The 23,613-nt window shown below is 43.1% G+C and overlaps 1 protein-coding gene across 1 annotated transcript in view; it reads right to left on the reverse strand.

Moving 5' to 3' along the window:
* LOC138637468 (amine sulfotransferase-like) overlaps positions 1 to 23,613 on the reverse strand; it is a 190,980-nt gene that overhangs the window by 146,882 nt on the left and 20,485 nt on the right. Inside the window, exon 3 of the mRNA XM_069726181.1 lies at positions 15,441 to 15,649. Coding sequence (XP_069582282.1) covers positions 15,441 to 15,649 — 209 coding nt within the window. The remainder of the gene's footprint in view (positions 1 to 15,440; positions 15,650 to 23,613) is intronic.

Here is a 23,613-nt window from a genome sequence, read left to right on the forward strand (position 1 = left end):
GATCTTCAAATTTACTCACACGTCAGTGTTAGCCACTTGTGTACTGTCAGTTTTTTCTCACTTGTGGACAACCAGACATATCCTACTATAGTCCATTTTGCAGGCAGAACTTTCCTATTCAAGTGACAAGGTCAGTGAAAAAAAACAAAATATAAAACAGCATATACAGCTGGGAAAATAAGTATTTGATACACTGGCGGTTTTGCAAGATTTCCCACCTACAAAGAAAGGAGATGTCTGCAATTTTTATTGTAGATACTGAAAAAGAGAGAATGGAGGGCACCATCAAGGCATAATAGCAGCAAAAAGGGGGTCAACCCTGAGCCTGACATTAAATACAGTACAGAAAAACGCACACAAAGCGTCAAGCTATATAGAAGGGACCACCGTTTGACCTTAGATGGGACATTTTCCAGTATCAACCTGTAATATACTTTGGCAACCAAGAGAGAATAAGGAGTATTCAGTCCACAGAAATTCATAAAAGATATGTATAAATTTATTAGTTAAGTAAATCAATCAATCACATATAAATCAATATGAAACAAATACAAAAAGAGGGATCAGATCAGCCACAGGTATATGTCGGCCAAGTACTATTTGATAAAATAAAGTGCCTAGTGCTCTAAAATTACCGTGGGAAGCATCCACACTGTGCCCCTATTATAAGACACAGTACCAGCTCAAGTGCTCATTGCTCAGTGGCAACATAATGGCGTATGACAAAATTTATCCGGAGTTGCTCACCCATCATAAAGTGTAATGCCGAACCTGTGTCTTGCCGCTACCGACGCGCGTTTCGCTGCTCTTTTTCAAGGTGCGGTGGTGGTGATCTGGCCAGTTGAGAAATATGAAAAAGAGGCTATGAGACAACTGAGGAATAAGGAGACTTATATACAGCTACCTCAAAGTCCTCTCTAAAAATTTCAAACCCAATTAAATAACATCTTGGAGATTGCATATGAAAGGGGTATCATCTCGAAAAAAGTGCTGGGGGGATTGTTAGTCTCTACTCCAGGGATCCCGACTTTTTATCTTCTCCCCAAGGTCCACAAAGATCCGGTGAATCCTGCTGGGCGCCCAATTGTCTCTGGCATGGGGGGGTTATGCGGTCCAGTCTGTAAATTTATTGAATATTATCTGCATCCACAGGTGGAGACGCTTCCCTCCTATGTCAGAGACACAAATGATATTCTGAGACTGTTATTACCTGGTGGTTAGGAGCACCCGAAATGACCTGATGGTTAAACCGATACAGGACAAGCTCTGGGAAGTGGGAACTCTGCTGACCGCAATCCTTAATCCTATCACACACACTAGAAATAGCCGTGGAGCGTACCTGACATGGCCTAGACGCCTTGTCACAGCCTAAGAACTAGCTAGCCCTAGAGATAGAAAATAAAGCCTACCTTGCCTCAGAGAAATTTCCCCAAAGGAAAAGGCAGCCCCCCACAAATATTAACTGTGAGTAAAGATGAAAGTCACAAACACAGAAATGAAACACGTTTTAGCAAAGGGAGGCCAGACTAACTAAATAGACAGAGGATAGGAAAGGTATCTTTGCGGTCAGCACAAAAAACTGCAAAAGACCACGCAGAGTGTGCAAAAAGACCCCCGCACCGACTCACGGTGCGGAGGTGCCACTCTGCATCCCAGAGCTTCCAGCTAGCAAGACAAAATCATGAAAGCAAGCTGGACAAGGAAACAATGAGCAGAAAATAACAATCGGGATTTAGCTTCTTGCAGGAAGAGACAGGTCACCAGAAAGATCCAAGAGCGAACTGAACCAGTACAGGAACATTGACAGCTGGCATGGAGTAACGATCTGAGTGGAGTTAAATAGAGAAGCCAGCCTAAGAATAACCTAAGTCACCTGTGGAAGGAACCTCAGAACCAGCAACTCCACTCACAGCCACCAGAGGGAGTCCATGGACAGAACTCGCCGAAGTACCATTCATGACCACAGGAGGGAGTTCGATAACAGAATTCACAACAGTACCCCCCCTTGAGGAGGGGTCACCGACCCTCACCAGAACCCCCAGGCCGATCAGGACGAGCCAAATGAAAGGCACGAACAAGATCGGCAGCATGAACATCAGAGGCAACAACCCAGGAATTATCTTCCTGACCATAACCCTTCCACTTGACCAGGTACTGGAGTTTCCATCGCGAAATACGAGAATCCAAAATCTTCTCCACCACATACTCCAACTCCCCCTCAACCAACACCGGGGCAGGAGGGTCAACGGAGGGAACCATAGGCGCCACATATCTCTGCAACAACGACCTATGGAACACATTATGGATGGCAAAAGAAGCTGGAAGGGCCAAACGAAATGACACAGGATTGAGAACTTCAGAAATCTTATAAGGGCCAATGAAACGAGGCTTAAATTTAGGAGAGGAAACCTTCATAGGAACATAACGAGACGACAACCAAACCAAATCCCCAGCACGAAGTCGGGGACCAACACAGCGACGGCGGTTAGCGAAACGCTGAGCCTTCTCCTGGGACAATGTCAAATTGTCCACTACGTGAGTCCAAATTTGCTGCAACCTGTCCACCACAGAATCTACACCAGGACAGTCCGAAGGCTCAACCTGCCCTGAAGAAAAACGAGGATGGAAACCAGAATTACAAAAAAAAGGCGAAACCAAAGTAGCCGAGCTGGCCCGATTATTAAGGGCGAACTCAGCCAAAGGCAAGAAGGACACCCAATCATCCTGATCAGCAGAAACAAAGCATCTCAGATATGTTTCCAAAGTCTGATTGGTTCGTTCGGTTTGGCCATTTGTCTGAGGATGGAAGGCCGAAGAAAAAGACAAATCAATGCCCATCTTAGCACAAAAGGACCGCCAAAACCTTGAAACAAATTGGGAACCTCTGTCCGAGACGATGTTCTCCGGAATGCCATGCAAACGAACCACATGCTGGAAAAACAATGGCACCAAATCGAAGGAGGAAGGCAACTTAGACAAGGGTACCAAATGGACCATCTTAGAGAAGCGATCAGAAACCACCCAGATGACCGACATCCTTTGAGAGACAGAGAGATCTGAAATAAAATCCATGGAAATATGCGTCCAGGGCCTCTTCGGGACCGGCAACGGCAAAAGCAACCCACTGGCACGAGAACAGCAGGGCTTAGCCCGAGCACAAATCCCACAGGACTGCACAAAAGAACGCACATCCCGTGACAAGGAAGGCCACCAAAAGGATCTAGCCACCAAATCTCTGGTACCAAAGATTCCAGGATGACCAGCTAACACCGAACAATGAACCTCAGAGATAACTCTACTAGTCCATCTATCAGGGACAAACAGTTTCTCCGCTGGACAACGGTCACGTCTATCAACCTGAAACTTCTGCAGCACCCGCCGCAAATCAGGGGAGATGGCAGACAAAATTACCCCCTCTTTGAGAATACCAGCTGGCTCAGGAACATCCGGAGAGTCAGGCACAATGCTCCTTGAAAGGGCATCAGCCTTCACATTCTTAGAGCCCGGAAGGTATGAAACCACAAAATCGAAACGGGAGAAAAACAGCGACCATCGAGCCTGTCTAGGATTCAACCGTTTGGCAGACTCGAGATAAGTCAAATTCTTGTGATCCGTCAAGACCACCACGCGATGCTTGGCTCCTTCAAGCCAATGTTGCCACTCCTCGAATGCCCACTTCATAGCCAACAACTCTCGATTGCCAACATCATAATTGCGCTCAGCAGGCGAGAACTTTCTAGAAAAGAAAGCACATGGTTTCATCACCGAGCCATCTGAACTTCTTTGAGACAAAACAGCCCCTGCTCCAATCTCAGAAGCATCAACCTCGACATGAAACGGGAGCGAAACATCTGGCTGACACAACACAGGGGCAGTAGAAAAACGACGCTTCAACTCCTGAAAGGCCTCAACGGCCGCAGATGACCAATTGACCACATCAGCACCTTTCTTGGTCAAATCAGTCAACGGTTTAACAACAGTAGAAAAATTAGCGATGAAGAGACGGTAAAAATTAGCAAAGCCCAGGAACTTCTGCAGGCTCTTCACAGATGTAGGCTGAGTCCAATCATAAATGGCCTGAACTTTAACAGGGTCCATCTCAATTGTAGAAGGGGAAAAAATGAAACCCAAAAATGAAACCTTCTGAACCCCAAAGAGACATTTAGACCCCTTCACAAACAAGGAATTCGCACGAAGGACCTGGAACACCATTCTGACCTGCTTCACATGAGACTCCCAATCATCCGAAAAGACCAAAATATCCAAATATACAATCATGAATCTATCCAGGTACTTTCGGAAGATGTCATGCATAAAGGACTGAAACACAGATAGAGCATTAGAAAGCCCGAATGGCATCACCAGGTACTCAAAATGGCCCTCGGGTGTATTAAATGCTGTTTTCCATTCATTGCCCTGTTTAATACGTACAAGATTATACGCCCCTCGGAGATCTATCTTGGTGAACCAACTAGCCCCCTTAATCCGAGCAAACAAATCAGACAGTAGCGGCAAAGGGTACTGAAATTTGACCGTGATCTTATTAAGAAGGCGGTAATCAATACAAGGTCTCAGCAAACCATCCTTCTTGGCCACAAAAAAGAACCCTGCTCCCAACGGTGATGACGACGGGCGAATATGCCCTTTCTCCAAGGACTCCTTTATATAATTCCGCATAGCGGCGTGTTCTGGCACAGATAAATTGAACAGTCGGCCCTTAGGAAACTTACTACCAGGAATCGAATCAATAGCACAATCACAATCCCTATGAGGAGGTAGGGCACCGGATTTGGGCTCATCAAATACATCCCGGTAATCTGACAAAAACTCAGGGACTTCAGAAGGAGTGGAAGACGAAATTGACAGCAATGGAACATCACCTTGTACCCCTTGACAACCCCAGCTGGACACAGACATTGATTTCCAATCCAATACTGGGTTGTGGACCTGTAGCCATGGCAACCCCAAAACGACCACATCATGCAGATTATGCAACACCAAAAAGCGAATATCCTCCTGATGTGCAGGAGCCATGCACATGGTCAAATGAGTCCAGTACTGAGGCTTATTCTTGGCCAAAGGCGTAGCATCAATTCCTCTCAAAGGAATAGGATACTGCAAGGGCTCCAATAAAAAACCACAGCGCCTGGCAAACTCTAAGTCCATCAAATTCAGGGCAGCGCCTGAATCCACAAATGCCATAACAGAATAGGACGACAAAGAGCAAATCAGAGTAACGGACAAAAGAAATTTAGACCGTACAGTACCAATGGTGGCAGACCTAGCGAACCGCTTAGTGCGCTTAGGACAATTGGAAATAGTATGAGTGGAGTCACCACAGTAAAAACACAGCCCATTCTGACGTCTGTGTTCCTGCCGTTCAGCTCTGGTCAAAGTCCTATCGCATTGCATGGGCTCAGGCCTATGCTCAGAGAGAACCGCCAAATGGTGCACAGCTTTGCGCTCACGCAAACGCCGATCGATCTGAATGGCCAAGGACATAGACTAGGTGCGGAGGTGCCACTCTGCATCCCAGAGCTTCCAGCTAGCAAGACAAAATCATGAAAGCAAGCTGGACAAGGAAACAATGAGCAGAAAATAACAATCGGGGACTTAGCTTCTTGCAGGAAGAGACAGGTCACCAGAAAGATCCAAGAGCGAACTGAACCAGTACAGGAACATTGACAACTGGCATGGAGTAACGATCTGAGTGGAGTTAAATAGAGAAGCCAGCCTAAGAATAACCTAGGTCACCTGTGGAAGGAACCTCAGAACCAGCAACTCCACTCACAGCCACCAGAGGGAGTCCATGGACAGAACTCGCCAAAGTACCATTCATGACCACAGTAGGGAGTTCGATAACAGAATTCACAACAGAGACGCATGGATGGTCTTTTTGTGGATGCGGATATGGTGCAGGTCACGGCGGATGTCGAGTCCTAATACACTAGCATCCGCCATGAGGACGGCTTGAGGGCATCCAGATTCTTTTTGGAGACCAGTAATTTGGACGCAGACATGCGCGAGTTGGTGTTAGGGCTGTTGGAATTCGTCCTGACTCATAATTTTGTTACGTTTAAAGATTGATTTTTTTCTACAGAAGCAGGGGACTGCCATGGGGGCGGCATGTGTGCCATCCTATGCTAACTTATTTTTGGAGTTTTGGGAGAGGGAGATATTTTCGGATGGCGCACATGCCTCTCCCCAGATCATGGGATGGTACAAGTACATCGATGATGTTCTGTTCATCTGGCAGGGCCCAACTGCGGATCTACAGAGTTTTATGTCAGGACTGAATTGCAATGGCTCTAACCTCCATCTCCCCTATGTCTTTGATCAACATGAAATTACATTCTTGGATGTTATACTCAGAGTTCAGTCCAATGGCCTTATATATACCGATTTATATAGGAAAGAGACTTCTGTGAATGCCCTCCTGCATGCGTCCTCGTCACATCCGCGTTCGACAATCATATCCATACCTGTAGGGCAGTTCCTTCGCGCCAGGAGGATTTGTACTACTGATACAGCCTTTGAGAGGCAAGCGGTGGATTTTGGGGAGAGATTTTCCCAAAGGGGGTATAGTAAAAGAAATATTAAGAGGGGTTACTTAAGAACGAAAAGAACGCTGAGAGATGAGTTATTGATACCGAGAAAGAGGGGAGTATCATTGAGAAATGAAAGTAAGTTAAGATATATTTCCACATTCAATCATAGATGGGACACTATGAGATCGGTACTAAATCGACATTGGCCAATATTGAAGACAGATCCTATCCTGCGGGAATGCCTCCCACAACACCCACTGATGACTGCACAAAGGAGTAGGAACCTCAAGGATATGATAGTCAAAAGCCACTATGTACAGAAAAAATCTAATTTTTTCGGTGCTGGTAATCCAAGAATGGGCTTTTTCCCTTGTGGGAATTGCTTGGCATGCAGGAATCTAAGACATGCTACATCCTTTATGTCATCTGACGGCCACAAAGAGTATACAATTAGAGATCACATTACCTGTAGTACCACTAATGGGGTATACTATGCTATATGTCCCTGTAATTTAATTTATATAGGCTTGACATCAAGAGAGTTGCGTATTCGTATACGGGAACATGTAAGGGACATTGTGGCTGCGCGTGACATGGAGGATGTTTCTCTGTTGAAACAATTCCGAAACATTTCCGTCTAAAACATAACTGTAATCCAAAGGGCTTTAAAGCTTGGGGGATCACCAAAATTCGTGTAGGCATCAGGGGTGGCAACACCAAGCGCATTTTGGCTCAAAGGGAATGTCGGTGGATTACAATTTTAAATACCGTGGCACCGACAGGCCTCAATGAACAATTGAGCTTCAGTTCATTTCTGTAGGTCTGTGACGCTACATCCCAGTCTTGGTTTTTAAATTTTCTTTTGTTATGTGTTTTGATGTTTGTTATGTTCTTGATTTTAATTTTTATGTTTTAATTTTCTAGTATCATTCTTTTGATTAACATTATCCCTTTAATGTGTGAACTGGCATAACTGTTATGATCTGGTGGCCTTGGAGCAGCATGAGACGTACTCTGGAGAAGGTGGTCCCTGTACTGACCGCAAACCCTGAACCTAGCAGTGCAACTAAAAGTTGCCGTGGGGGGTACCTAACACTCCCTAGACCCCTCGGCACAGCCTAAGATCTAACTACCCCTAAAGACAGAAACAGGAAACCTATCTTGCCTCAGAGAAAAGCCCCAAAGGATAGATAGCCCCCCACAAATATTGACTGTGAGAGGAGAGGGAAAAAACATACGCAGTTATGAAATCAGATTTTAGCATAGGAGGCCATACTAGCTAAAAAGAAAGAATAGAACAGAGTACTATGCGGTCAGTATAAAAACACTAGAAAATATCCACCGCAGAAAATACGGATCACCACATCTGACTAAAGACATGGGGGGTATATCTGCATCTCCAGAGAAATAGCTATGCTGCAAAAAATCCTTCACAGACCAAGCTGGACAAGACAAAAACATGAAAATGCACAGAACTATAAGGTCCACTGCAGGTGGACAGCAAAAACAAAGCCAGGACTTATCTTTGTAGAAAAACACTGCAAACTGGAGAGACCAGCAGGGAAGTGAATCCTTCAAGAACAATGGACAACTGGCACTGACTAAAGGATCCTGCAAAGCTATATACCCCAGTCAGTCCTGCAATTAGTAGATACACATGTCCACTCCTGCAATCCAGGCACAACTGCATTACCCTCTACAACCACCGGAGGGAGCCCAAAAGCTGAATTCACAACACATAACATACTGGGGCCGGAGAATCATTTTGGAGGTGTCATTGTTGCAGCCTTTTTCTATGAACTGAAATTTGGAGGATAAAGGGGATCACATGATTATTTATTGTTTTTTGTATTCAGTAGTATGTATATATATATATATATATATATATTATGTATGTTGTATAATATATATTGTGTATTATATATATTTATTACGTATTTATTATTTATTATGACCACACCTTGAAAAAGAGCAGCGAAACGCGCGTCGGTAGCGGCGAGACACAGGTTCAGCATTACACTTCATGATGGGTAAGCACTCCGGATAAATATTGTCATACGCCATTATGTTGCCACTGAGCAATGAGCACTTGAGCTGGTACTGTGTCTTATAATAGGGGCACAGTGTGGATGCTTCCCACGGTAATTTTAGAGCACTAGGCACTTTATTTTATCAAATAGTACTTGGCCGACATATACCTGTGGCAGACCTGATCCCTCGTTTTGTATTTGTTTCATATTGATTTATATGTGATTGATTGATTTACTTAACTAATAAATTTATACATATCTTTTACGAATTTATGTCGACTGAATACTCCTTATTCTCTCTTGGTTGCTATTATATTCAGAAGTGTCCTCTCGAAAGAGATTGCCGTAGACATTGAGTCAAATGTGATGTATGTTTCGGGCATCCTAATATCAAAATTGTTCCCTTTGGGCTGGATTTATATCTGTAATATACCTTGGTCGTAAACTTACATGGTGTTCTTATCTTCATTATCCCACATCTTGTGCAGTTGGGGGGGGGGGGGTCCTTGAAGTTGTTTATAAATTGGTCTGGGGGATCCACTGGGATATGGATTCCTCATTTTGAAATTTAATTTTGGCTCTTGATCCAGTGAATGGTAGAGTGGATTTTCAGCAAGGGTTTGTTGAATCCTCAGGAAGTTCAAGTGAACATTGGAACCCTGTGGTTATGGTGCTCCCGAGCCAGTGGGGTAACAGCTGGGAGTAATTGCTGTTTTGTTGTATGTTATTTTAATTCTTATATTGTCCCCTTAATATATTTGCAGTAGTGGTGTATATCCATCGAGTGCTTAATTTTATATTACCTAAGATGGTAGATAGCACAGACTGAGTGGATTACCTGGAGCCGGGCAGTTGGGGGGGTCCTTGAAGTTGGTTACAAATTGGTCTGGGGGATCCATTGGGATATGGATTCCTCCTTTCGGTATTAAATATGGTTCTGGATCTGGTGAAATGTGGAGGGGAGTTTCGGCAAGGGTTTGTCGGATCTTCAGGAAGTTACATAGTAACATAGTAACATAGTTAGTAAGGCCGAAAAAAGACATTTGTCCATCCAGTTCAGCCTATATTCCATCATAATAAATCCCCAGATCTACGTCCTTCTACAGAACCTAATAATTGTATGATACAATATTGTTCTGCTCCAGGAAGACATCCAGGCCTCTCTTGAACCCCTCGACTGAGTTCGCCATCACCACCTCCTCAGGCAAGCAATTCCAGATTCTCACTGCCCTAACAGTAAAGAATCCTCTTCTATGTTGGTGGAAAAAACTTCTCTCCTCCAGACGCAAAGAATGCCCCCTTGTGCCCGTCACCTTCCTTGCTATAAACAGATCCTCAGCGAGATATTTGTATTGTCCCCTTATATACTTATACATGGTTATTAGATCACCCCTCAGTCGTCTTTTTTCTAGACTAAATAATCCTAATTTCGCTAATCTATCTGGGTATTGTAGTTCTCCCATCCCCTTTATTAATTTTGTTGCCCTCCTTTGTACTCTCTCTAGTTCCATTATATCCTTCCTGAGCACCAGTGCCCAAAACTTCAAGTTCAAGTTCAAGTGAACATTGGAACCCTGTGGTTATGGTGCTCCTGAGCCAGTGGGGTAACGGCTAGGAGTAATTGTTGGTACATTTTATGTTCACTCTATGTTTGGTAATCGCCAGATCTTATGAGCTTCAAGGACTCCTCCCAGTGAGATAAGGTTATTTATGCTATGTTGGGTTATTGAATGTTTGTTTTAATAAAGGTGTGTATTAAAAAAAATAAATAAATAAATAAAAAAAGCACTTATTTGTTTTTTTTTTTTAGTGGGTCCTTGAAGCTAATTATAATTTGGTCAGTAGGGGTAACCATCTCAGGTATGAACCCTCGGCTTAGGGGGGATATTCAGCATAGTATGATCCCTTGTGTGGAGGAGTAAACATCTCGGTTATGGCCCCTGGATGAAGGGGTGTACATCATAGTATGACCCACTGGTATAGAGGGGTAACCATCCTTGGTATGGCCCCCTGGTGTGGAGGAGTGACCATAACGGTATGGCCCCCTGGTCTCCAGAAACACTTATGTTAGGGTAAAGTCCCTGTGGTCATGGCAATCATATTTTTCATGCCTACAGATTAAATTGGGTCCTATGAGCTAGGAACAATGGCTGGAACAAAAAAAAACGTAGGCATGCATTTCAATACAATCTATAGCTTCAAGGACGCTCTCTATTTTCATGTGATTTGAGAATGCTGAGGCATGGATTTTGACATTTTATATTGACCAACTCCTGTTTCTTTCAAACCAAAATAGCATAGAAAAAAGTGGTGCGCACAATCAGCTCAATGCACCTGTCCCATCTCCCATTCGCTGGAAATGCGTTCTTTGGCCACGCTGGATTACGGGTGCTCATTCAGAAAACAGTATGTGCAAGACTTGGATAAAATATTTAAGAAGGAAGAGCACTCACCATCCGTGCAAAAAGTCCATTCTTTATTGTGGCTTCACATAAAAATAGCAGGACATGGCAGGGAGAAACTGTGGAAAGAGACCCTGTTTCTTTCAAGGTTGTCGTTTGGACAATGCAGTAATCTGGGGCATTAAACTGAAGAGCAATGTACCTAATATGGGTGCCCTGGAGTCAGTGAGAGTGACTAAGGCAAAAGTAATAAAGTGCATCCCGATGCCCTTGGGCCAGTGGGAGCGGTTAAGGGTTAAGTAATCAAGCGCATTAACACAAAGGGCAATGTGCCTATTCTCAATGTCTTTGTCCCAGTTGGAGAGGGTTAATGGTATATGTTATCAAGTGCCTGTAAAGCAATTAACAATGGCATGGCAAGGTTATTAACCCCTTTCTGACCTCGGATGGGATAGTACGTCCGAGGTCAGAACCCCCGCTTTGATGCAGGGCTCCAGCGGTCATACGGCCGGAAATGAGCGCATCGCTGACCCCGTCACATGATCGGGGTTCAGAGATGCATCAGAATGGTAACCATAGAGGTCCTTGAGACCTCTATGGTTACTGATCCCGGCTAGCTGTGAGCGCCACCCTGTTAATAAGCTACATAGCAGAGATCTGATGATCGCTGCTGCTATGTAGCAGAGCCGATCGAGTGGTGCCAGCTTCTAGCCTCCCATGGAGGCTATTAAAGCATAGCAAAAGTAAAAAAAAGTTAAAAAATTGTGAAAAAATATAAAAGTTTAAATCACCCCCCTCGCCCCATTCAAAATAAATCAATAAAAAAAAATGAAACCTACACATATTTGGTATTGCCGCGATCAGAATTGCCCGATCTATCAATAAAAAAAGGATTAACCTGATCGCTAAACGGCAAAGCGAGAAAAAATTCAAAATGCCAGAATTACTTTTTTTGGTCACCGCGACATTGCATTAAAATGCAATAACGGGCAATCAAAAGAACGTATCTGTACCAAAATGATATCATTAAAAATGACAGCTCGGCATGCAAAAAATAAGCCCTCAACCGACCCCAGATCATGAAAAATGGAGACGCTAAGGGTATCGGAAAATGGGGCAATTTTTTTTTTGTTTTAGCAAAGTTTGGAATTTTTTTTCACCACTTAGATAAAAGAGAACCTAGACATGTTTGGTGTCTATGAACTCATAATGACCTGGAGAATTATAATGGCAGGTCAGTTTTAGCATTTAGTGAACCTAGTAAAAAAGCCAAACAAAAAAACCAGTGTGGGATTGCACTTTTTTGCAATTTCACCGCATTTGGAATTTTTTTTCCCGCTTTCTGGTACATGACATGCTAAAACCAATGATGTTGTTAAAAAGTACAACTTGTTTTGCAAAAAATAAGCCCTGACATGGCCATATTGATGGAAAAATAAAAAAGTTATGGCTCTGGGAAGGAGGGGAGGGAAAAACGAACCCGGAAAAACGGAAAATACCAAGGTCATGAAGGGGCTAATAATGCCTTGTAGACTTTTCTGCTATAGGCTTATTTCATTTATTATGTCCAGATATTACAGAAATTATTTAATGATCGGTTACAATGTCGATATTATATTGTGTATGGCTTTTAATTACTCCTTGTTTATAGTATCTTTCTCTTTATATACACTCATCACTTTTTGGGTAGTAATAGTAAGTGGGTTTAAGAATTGGTTACTGCACAGCCCAGCTACTCTATGTAATGGTGCTTTCTAGAACTAAAATCTGTGAATTGGTGAGTTATTAGAGCTGGCTATAATACATGCGGTATAATAGTTTTTGAGGCATGACAGATGTCATTATACAGGTAAGTATCCAACAAATGTGTTAGACCGCACCCAATACTGACACCGTCTCCATGGACATCAGGGCGCTCGTCCACACCAGGGGGTCCGTGCCAGCAAAAGAGTCCACAATCGAAATATAAAAAGGACAGCGCCAAACCAGGAAGTGACAGACAGTAACTTTCTTTATTCTGCCTCCTGCGGCGACGTTTTGGTCCGTGGACCTTTTTCAAGCTTGAAAAAGGTCCACGGACCGAAACGTCGCCGCAGGAGGCAGAATAAAGAAAGATACTGTCTGTCACTCCCTGGTGTGGCGCTGTCCTTTTTATATTTCGATTGTGGTCATTATACAGGTAGTCAGACTGTGGCTACCCCTTTATTATGGTTTAGTTTCCGCATTCCCCATTATAGGATCCTCATTGCAGGATGTTTAGCGGCTGGTATTTTGCTGTAGTTACCGTACTATCGATCATAATTTGGTAGTGTTGCATTGTTAAAATTAATCTGTTGCAGTCCTGGAATTTTGTTCCTTATATGCACAGTCTTTCCATAGCATGCAAAACTGGTTGATGACTTTATTAGGCATGGGTGATGGGGGTCGAGTCCATTCAAGGTGTCAAATGGCCTCGCTGGTGGTGGTTTAGGAGTCAGGTGGAAGTTGCAGACAAGTATAGGTGGACTCATTTTAACTAATAGAGGATGTAAAACCTCATGGTGGTGAGCAGGCTCGGCTTTGGTGGCCAGCCTCAAGGACGTTGTAATGGTAACATCAATCAGGGGCGGGCACAGTGGTTAAGCACAGGAGTGAGGATAATAGGGTCATTGGTGCCCTGAAAGTTTACTGGCTCTGCTTGAATAGTAAACTAGTGCGTGCTGCCCCTTTATGGCTGTCTGTCCTGGTGCTGTATGTCAGACAGCTGGGGATATCGCAGTACTTGTGAATCCCAATGTACTAGCACTCCACCTGACTCCTACTGTGATTATTTAATCCTGTGATTTGAATAAAAGCTGTGACCATTTTGACAACCAAAATAATGTGTTTTGTGTATGTATTTTAGTGCCTAGATTTACAGTAGTTATGGTGGTTTTAAGATGGAGTGGGGTCCATCCCATATCCAAAAGTCAAGCAATATCAGTGTTCGTTTTTGTATATAGATTTATTTTCAATCACAGCGTGGTCATCTGCTGATGTTCCCCTATACTCACAATTAGGGGGCGGCATGTAGCTGTAGTCAGGATTACCTGGTTAGGGGCCCACTCACATTTTTCGCCAGCCAATCACAGTAATGCTAGTAGCCAACATGACTACAGCATTACCGTGATTGACAAGCAATCCCCATATTTCTAGTAGCTGAAAAACAGCCGTGAAATATGTGGGGTGGGTACTTGAGCATGTGCAAGAGCACCAGAAGTACTCAATCAAGAACCAAGCGTGCCTGAGCACCCTGATGCTCGATCGAGTACCGAGCACGCTCGCTCATTACAAGTATTTGTACTAATAAAAGATGCCAACTTGTCATTTAAAAACAAGCCCTCACACATCTCCTTAGATAAAAAAATTAAAAAGTAATGGTTCTCAAATAATGGCGACACAAACCAGATTTATTTTTTTTTTGTTTTACAACTTTGCACATCTTTACACCTAAAAATTTACAACCCAAAAAGCAACTAAAGAATGCATTTTTTCCATCATCATCATTGGATTTGTTTCCCTATTTCCTAGTACATTGTATAGTAAAATTAATGGTGTAATTCAAAACTACAACTTGTTCAGAAAAAAAGCCCTCATACAACTAAGGCTACGTTCACATTTGCGGTGATGGGCGCAGCGTCATCGACGCATACCGACGCATGCGTCATGCGCCCCTATCTTTAACATGGGGGGCGCATGGGCATGCGCCGGTATGCGTTGTTGCGTTTTACGACGCATGCGTCAGTTTGACGCACCAGACAGGGCGCGGAGAACGCTACTTGTAGCGTTTTCCCTGCGCCAAAATTCAGGAACATTACTAGTTTATGGCAATGCATGCGTTAAAAAACGCAGCGTTGTGTATTGCGTTGTTGGTTGCGTCGACGATGCTGCGCCCAACAACGCAAATGTAAACGTTACCTAAGTTGTCTGAAAAATAAAGTTTTGGCTCTTGGAAAAAGGGGAGGAAAAAAATCAGATTAAAGTTATTTTTCATGGCTTTTTCGTTCCAAAAACATTTGCAAGTTGTGTATGTGGTGTTGTACCGCAGCCTTTTTGGATCAATGGAGCTGAGCGGCAAAACCAGATATAACCCATGGACAGTGATTCTATATTCATTTAATAAAAGACAAATAAATATCAGTTGAAAATATTAAGAAAATTCTATGATCACTAGTTTACATTTTGACAATGCTTTTCCTGACCTCATGTTATACAGAACCTACAATATAACTTATAACCTATGGAGGTTTTTGAAGACATCTTCTTCACGAGTAGTATAAATCAGTGCATGGCTTCATTTCTTACAGTAACTTTGATATTAGCAAATGAGAGCAAAGTGATAATAGGGCCAAAAGTTCTATTCTGCACAGTATCACAAAGACATTATTTGAATTAATTTAAATTAGAAAAATAAATTCATTATTAACACTTATTGTATTTACTTTTCCTCTTTTGCGCTTCAGATCACTTGGCATTAGATAATACGGCAGATGAGATGAGAAAAGACGAGGCGATGGATGGTTACTGAAGTTCACATTGGTTATGTTATATTCAAGCCATGGTGCTCTGGTCATGTTGTCAATATGTTCCATTCCGTTCCGATGCCCATCGTTAAGTATCAGAGATAGAATTTGCTGTGTCCACACTGTGCCTAGAACAATAGTTTATAATAATTATTTGTACATTTCCTATTGAAGTAAATAAAAAATGAGACGGTGCCAAGTTCCTCCTTAAGCAATTGGTAACACAAAATATGAGTTGCATGTTACTATCTGGTCAATGCTAGATGTCTTGTGGATCAAATCAGACAAAAATGCAAAATGGATTTTTTTAAACAAATCTATGTAATGTGGATACAGTCTAAGGTTATGCTCACATGTCCAGTAATCATCCGTTAGAATGGATCCAGCAGCAATATTTTGGCATCTACTCCTTGTCCATGATGTTATATATACCAAAATTTCTGATGCTGAGACTGCTGTTGCAGCCTCAAACCTGCCACACCTCTTCTTGCATTCCCTGTCCTATCACTCTACCATGCTGCTCCTGCCGCAACCACTGCTCATCCATGCCAGAAACACATCTCCTTGTTGCCTTTTTTTCATAGGGCTAGACTAGGTTATTGATGCTGGGAAATGTTATCTTTTAAGGGTGGACAAATAAGAAACAGCTCCCAAAATTGGGCTAATTTTATTTAAAGTCTTGATGTCAACAAGCCATAGATTCTTCAATTTGAAAACAGTAATCCTGTTTCGTCATTTTTCAATCTTAGTTAAGAAAATTAACAGGAATCTAACAGTAGGATTAATGCTCTTAAGCTGTCTATATGGGCATAAAGGTTAAAGAAAATTTAATAACATAATACCTTGATGTCTGAAATTTTATGAATTATTCCAGAGTAATCCATATTTTTATTAATATGCAAATTAGCTGTTAAACTCTATATTCCAGATATCCCTCAGAATCTATCTCCAGAGCTTACATAAAGTAAAATGGGGCGTTACCAGTGTGAGACATGTAATGACTGATAGCAACTTTGGAACAAGGTAACTAGCAAAAGTGTTTAGGAACAAACTTACAACGTTGCACCATGCTGGAGGAAGTGCCTTACATAGTAAGTGTGCTCCAGCCATTGGCTGGGGACACTTTAGGAAGAAGTGCATGATCCCTTTAAGAGAGAGGAAGAGTGCTCACGCATGCCCTAAGCCTAAATGTCCATGGACCTGCACGCGGTGCATGCACCCTAGGCATCTACAGACCAGGAAGGAAGAGACAAAATAGGACTGGGGCCGCAGTGGTAAGTACGCTAGCATCTCTGCCATTAATGATTGGCAGAGGGCAGAGATGCTGGCCCTACAGTACCCCACTTTATGCCCTCTTTTTTCAAGCCTGCAAGAAATCTCCCCAGAAGAAGAGGGGTAGAGATGTTCTCCCTGGGCTCCCAGGACCTCTCATCAAGACCGAACCCCTTCTAATCCACAAGGAAAAAAGGTCTCACTTCTTATGTTCTTCGTGGCCAGAATGTTCTCTACCTTGCAAACGTCTTCAGTGCTGACTGGAGCAGGAGTGGTATAAGGATCTTTGAAGAAAGAACTGAGGATAACAGGCTTGAGAAGAGACACATAGAAGGAATTGGGGATTCGTAACGAGGCCATCACATTAATTTGTTTCAACACTTCGAAGGACTGATGAAGCGAGGACCCAATTTATAGGAGGGTATCTTGAGACAGACATACTTAGACGATGGTCAGACCTTATCTCCAGAATGAAACAGAGGTGAATCCAGACCTCTCTTGTCCACATGTTTTTTCATCAGAGAGTCTTGATTAGGGAATCAGCAGAAGGAATATTGGAGGTGGTAGACACAGGAAACAAAATTTTTAGATATTGTCCGTAGAATTGGCAGAAGACTCACTTACATTGTTATTGTATGAGAATTTGGCCCAGGGCAGGAGTTCAGCCCAGTAACTGTGGTGACCATTAACAAAGTGCTGGAGGAAATTAGGCAGGATGTGATTGACCTGCTCCACCTGGCCAATGGACTGAGGATAGTATAATGATGAGAAATTCAAAGTAACATTCAGTAGATTACAGGTGGCCCTCCAGAAACAAGAGATAAACTGGATGCCTCTAACTGAGCAGTAGAGCATGGAAGAGGAAAATATGTAGAATAAATTCTTTTGCTAGCACTGACAGATGAAAAGCTGGGTAGCGGAGTGAAGTGAGCCATCTTGGAGAAGCGATCCACGACCACCCAGAAGACTGTATTTAGGGCCGATACTGGCAGGTCGGTGATTAAATCCATAGCAATGTGCTGCTATAGAGCCTATGGCATGGGCAAGGGAGACAACTGACCGATTGAAAGCTGCTTGGAAGTCTTGTTTTGGGTGCATAAGGGACAGGCAGAGACAAAATACGCAATGTCTTTGCGCAGGATCGGCCATCAATAGTGTCATGAAATGAGGAGAGCCATGTTCTTCTATCCGGCATTATAAGAGAAAACCGCATGCACTATCCGGATCAGGTGCCTTAGAAGGGTCCAAAGCCATATATATATAGAAAGATAAACTTAGGCACTCAACTTAAATGAGGTTTTTGTGGTTTTTATTGTAGTCATCAAAATAAATGTTTCGGCCTCAATATCTGGCCTTCTTCAGTAACTACATGCAAGAAAAAAGTGTATTTACAAAAAATTATAAACAAACAGCCTGTTGGACAACCAACAAGCAAAAAGTGTACAGCAAACACAAAGTATATACAACAACAGGGGATATGGCCAAACAGTGCATTAGAAATACATAGAAAGCAGGGGAAACGTATTATGCTCAAAAAATACTAGTGAATAAATATCCAGAGGAACAGTATATTAAGTTGGAGTCTACACCCAGGACAAGATGGACCAAGTTAATAGGTATCAACCAGATAAGTCATTCAACTGAAAACCTAACAATTCAATAGGGAAAATATGAAGGCCTCCTTTGGACGTGGTGTAAGAAAAACAGCACTGATGCTGCAAGAGTAGAAAAGAATGGTGAGTGCCCTTAATATCATATTGTACAATGGTGCACAGGTGGCCGCAAGGAAGGTAGTAAAGTTACCAGTAAACACTGCTCAAGGAAATGCTGTCTGGATAAGAATGTCCACACTAAAGTATCTGCAAAGAAACGTGATGGGTCCTTAAATTGCAGGTTCCGGAGGTAAAGGTGAACAGTCGTGGTTGATTCTAAGTGAGTGTTAGTGGTATAACTTACCAAGAGACTGGTGCCGGCTTGTGCTTATGCGACACGGTATCCACCGCTAGTCTGCAGAAGCTGGCAGGACGTGACATGCTTAAGTGCAGGATGGGCGGGACTTACAGGCCGGTCATGTGATCGGCGCTACTGTGCACAGAGAACATAGCGGAAGTGATGCGGCTGGGTTGTGCAGTCCACAGTCAGAGTGTTTGCGTTCCAGTAGACATTTCTAAGGGGGCGGATGATGATCCTTAAGGCTCCGGAGACATTGTGGTGTATCACCCATACAAACAAGTGCACACAGAGAGACGGTGTAGAGACGGGCAAGTGGACAGTGTCATAAACGTATTCTCAGTATAACCGGCTTCTTATTTTCAGAGCTGAAAATAAGAATACATAGATTAATATCTTGCATATAAATAATGATACATTAAATTAGTACAATATCTCTATATGAGCCAGTCTAAACATGTATGATCAAGATTGTTAAGTAGGCCACCTTGGGAGAATATAAAGAAGCTGATTATACAAAAGACATGAGATCATAGTCCCTATTTAACCCACGAGGGTGCAAGGTATCAAGTGTGTGTATCCAGTATGCCTCTCTTTGTTTCAACAGTCTAACATGATCCCCACCTCGCCTGAGAGTGGAGACCTATTCTATTATCTGAAACCTCAACTGTGAACCTTTGTGATTATGATCAGCAAAGTGTTTAGGGATGGGCAGTAGGAGATTTTTGCACCCAACAGTAGACTTGTGCTTTGAAATCCAGTCCTTAATAGGTTGAGTGGTTTCTCCTACATAACTGAGGCCAAAGGGGCATTTAATTAGGTAGACTACATTAGAGGTATCGCATGTGTAGTAGCCCTTTATCTTGAGCTGTTTACCTGAATGGGGGTGAGAGAAGAAACTGCCCTTCTGTACGTTGCCACACTGGTTACAGTGTAGGCAAGGAAGTGTATCAAACCTAGGTTGATGTAAAGTCAACTGACATGACGAAGATGGGTCCCCTACGAGGTCAGCTCTTACCAATTTATCCTTTATGTTTAGCACCCTTTTAAAACAGAGAAGAAATGTCGGGGAATTGAATTCGGGGATGATCGGATGTGCCTCTTCAAGGAGCTGCCAGTGACGGCGTATGGTCCTATGGAGAATGTATGCAAACGGGTGATAGCCATGTACAAATGAAATACGGCTATCTGTTTTAATGTCAACCCGTTGATTGGTGATTCTACAGGAGTCGAGAATATGATCAGGGTAACCCCTCTCGCGAAACTTAGTATGTAGCTCGCTTCGACGATGGTCACATAATGTGTCATCGGAAACAATGCAATCTATACACTGTGTTAGAGACTTAGGAATATATTTTTTTACGGGGTTGAGGTGGAAACTTTGATAATGCAGTAGACTGTTACGATCAGTACTTTTGATATACAGATCTGTGGAGAGTCGTCCTTCATCATCTTTGATAATCATGGTGTCAAGGAAATTGATCCTATGTGGATCAGAGGACATGGTAAAAGATAAGCCAGGCCACACAGTATTAATGAACTCAAAAAAGGTCTGTAGAGAGGCTGAGGGTCCCTTCCATATACCAAAGATATTATCTATAAAACGTTTCCGTACTAGGATGTTACTCAAATACAGGGGATTCGTATATACCTTAGTACCCTCGCCTCGAAATCTGCCATATAGCAATTAGCGAAAGGGGGGGCTATGTTCGAGGCCATTGTGGTCCCCTTCCTTTGCAGATAGTACTTGACCTGGTACAGAAAAAGTTTTTAGAGAGAACTAGTTGTAAGAGCTCAATAGACATATGTGTCTATTCGGGAACCATCCCTGAGGATGTTAATAGTTTATGCACTGAGTTAATGCCTTCCATGTGAGGTATGGAAGTATAGAGATCTTTTATGTCAAATGAGACGAGGAGAGCTGTTGTGACCTGGTGGTCAGGACAATAATGGACCTGGTGGTTAAGAGCACACGGAATGACCTGATAGTTACTGATAATAAAGGACGAGCTCTGGGACGTGGGAACTCTGCTGACCGCAATCCCTAATCCTATCAAACACACTAGAAATAGCCGTGGATTGCGCCTAACGCTCCCTATGCAACTCGGCACAGCCTAAGGAATTAGCTAGCCCTGAAGATAGAAAATAAAGCCTACCTTGCCTCAGAGAAATTCCCCAAAGGAAAAGGCAGCCCCCCACATATAATGACTGTGAGTAAAGATGAAAATACAAACACAGAGATGAAATAGATTTAGCAAAGTGAGGCCCGACTTACTGAACAGACCGAGGATAGGAAAGGTTACTTTGCTTTCAGCACAAAAACCTACAAAAAGACCACGCAGAGGGCGCAAAAAAGACCCTCCGCACCGACTCACGGTGCGGAGGCGCTCCCTCTGCGTCCCAGAGCTTCCAGCAAGCAAGACAACAATAAAAATAGCAAGCTGGACAGAAAAATAGCAAACCAAAGAAATACAAGCTGGAACTTAGCTTCTGCTGGGAAGACAGGTCACAAGAACGATCCAGGAGTGAACTAGACCAATACTGGAACATTGACAGGTGGCATGGAGCAACGATCTAAGTGGAGTTAAATAGAGCAGCAGCTAACGAATTAACCTCGTCACCTGTGGAAGGAAACTCAGAAACACCCACCAGAGGAAGTCCATGGACAGAACCAGCCGAAGTACCATTCATGACCACAGGAGGGAGCCCGACAACAGAATTCACAACAGAGAGCATCCCTGGGAACTGTATGTAATTCTCTAATAGTATTAAGAATATATCCCATATCCAAAATGAAGGAGGGGGTCTTAAAAATCAGAGGTGTTAAGACTTTCTCCAAAAAAATGGAGAGTGGAGATAAAATAGATTTCGTAGATGCCACGATTGGTCTCCCTGGGGGTCATTTAAGATTCTTATGAATCTTCGGGAGAATGTAGAAGACCTGGGAAATAGGATGATTTTTGGTTAGATAATCCCGTGTTTTTAAGTCAAGTACCCCTAGCTCCAATTATTTGGATAGAACCCCAGAAATGAGTTCCCTGATCTGTGGTGTTGGATCCCTGGATAATTCTACATAGGTGGAGGTGTCCTGGAGCTGTCTCATGATCTCCTGAACATAATATGTTCTGTCCATCACCACAATAGCTCCCCCCTTGTCTGCCGGTTTGATAATAAGACTTGAATCCTCCTGTAAGGATTTTAAAGCTTGGCGGTCCGAAAGAGACAAGTTGGGAGGATAGTGTAGTAATCCTTCCAGCTTAAACGAGCGACCCAAGAGAAGAACATGCTTCATATCAGGTTTTGCTACATACGTCTTACTAGAATGAAGATCAGACAAGTCCAATATAGCGACTGCAATTATTTTAGAAGCTCCTTTTTCTGGTCTGTGGCCTGGAAAGATCTGGAGAGAGAATCTGCCTTGACATTTTTATCAGCCGGCCAAAAATGGAGAGCGAAGATGGAGTGAGCAAAGAACAACAACCGCCTGGCTAGTCAAAGATTTAGTCACTGTGCAGATTGCAAATCGGCAAGGTTCTTTTGAACAGTGTACAGTGTACACAACCACAGGGTGCATCGTTCCTTCAAGCAAGTATTGCCACTCTTTCAGAACCATCTTGAACTCGAGCAGTTCACTATCTCCCACAGTGGGTACGGAAAGTATTCAGACCTCTAAATTTTTCACTGTTTGTTTCATTGCAGCCATTTGGTAAATTCAAAAAAGTTAATTTTTTTACATTAATGTACACTCTGCACCCCATCTTGACTTGGCATGCATCCCTTCTGTGTGTTGACAGATCAGGAGAGAATAACAAGATATCATCTAGATACACCACCACACACGTGTAAAAGGAGGTCCTGGATGATATCGTTAACCAGTTCTTTTAAGATGGCTGGGGAATCTCAGAGCCCTAACAGCATAACGCCTTACTCGTAATCGCCATCACGAGTGTTAAAGGCCATCTTCCATTCATCTCCCTGGAGAATTCAAATCAGGTTATGCGCCCTTGCAGGTCGAGTTTCTCATGGAGGAGATGTGCTAGGCAGAAGGTGAATTGGACAGTCATGTGGCATATAAGGTGGCAAATTCTCAGCCTCCTTTTTGTCAAAGACATCTGTTAATGTCCAATATGCCGCAGGCAAACCAAACAAATTAGTGGGAGAAGTTGAAGGTCAGGCAGGGTGAATTAGAGCAATGGAACTCTTGTGACATACTGGACCCCAGCAGAGTACCTCTTCGGACGTCCAGTCCAAGACTGGCTCATGTTTTTGCAGCCATGGCAAGCCTAGAAGCAGAGTGTGAGACAGACCAGACAGCACATAAAGAGGAATCCTTTCAGAGTGCAGCATTCCAACCCAAAGTTCCACTGGTTCATTAATGGAAAAGATGGCCTCGGAGAGGGGTGTTTCATCCACTAATGAAACCACCAACTGATCCTGTAGATGTTGGACCAGGATCTTATATCGCTCCATGAGGGCCTATTGGATGAAATTACCTGCAGAACCGCAGTCCAGGTAGCAAAAAAGAAAAAGTAGGCGCGCACTTACCCTGTTGCGGTGAATATCACTTTATTAGGACATATAAACAAACGGATAGCAGGGAGGGATAGGGTCAGCCACGGACAACGATCGTTTCGTGCTCTACGGCACTTCAACGGGTCCTGGACCCGTTGAAGTGCCGTAGAGCACGAAACGATCGTTGTCCGTTTGTTTATATGTCCTAATAAAGTGATATTCACCACAACAGGGTAAGTGCGCGCCTACTTTTTCTTTTTTGCCATTTGGATTCTGCACACATTTTTCCTGGCAGCAGCACCCCGTTGATTCAGGTGTAAAGGATTCATACAGCCAGTATCACTTTCTGTGGTGCTAG

The sequence above is a fragment of the Ranitomeya imitator genome, chromosome 5 (assembly GCF_032444005.1).
Source record: "Ranitomeya imitator isolate aRanImi1 chromosome 5, aRanImi1.pri, whole genome shotgun sequence".
NCBI lineage: Eukaryota > Metazoa > Chordata > Amphibia > Anura > Dendrobatidae > Ranitomeya > Ranitomeya imitator.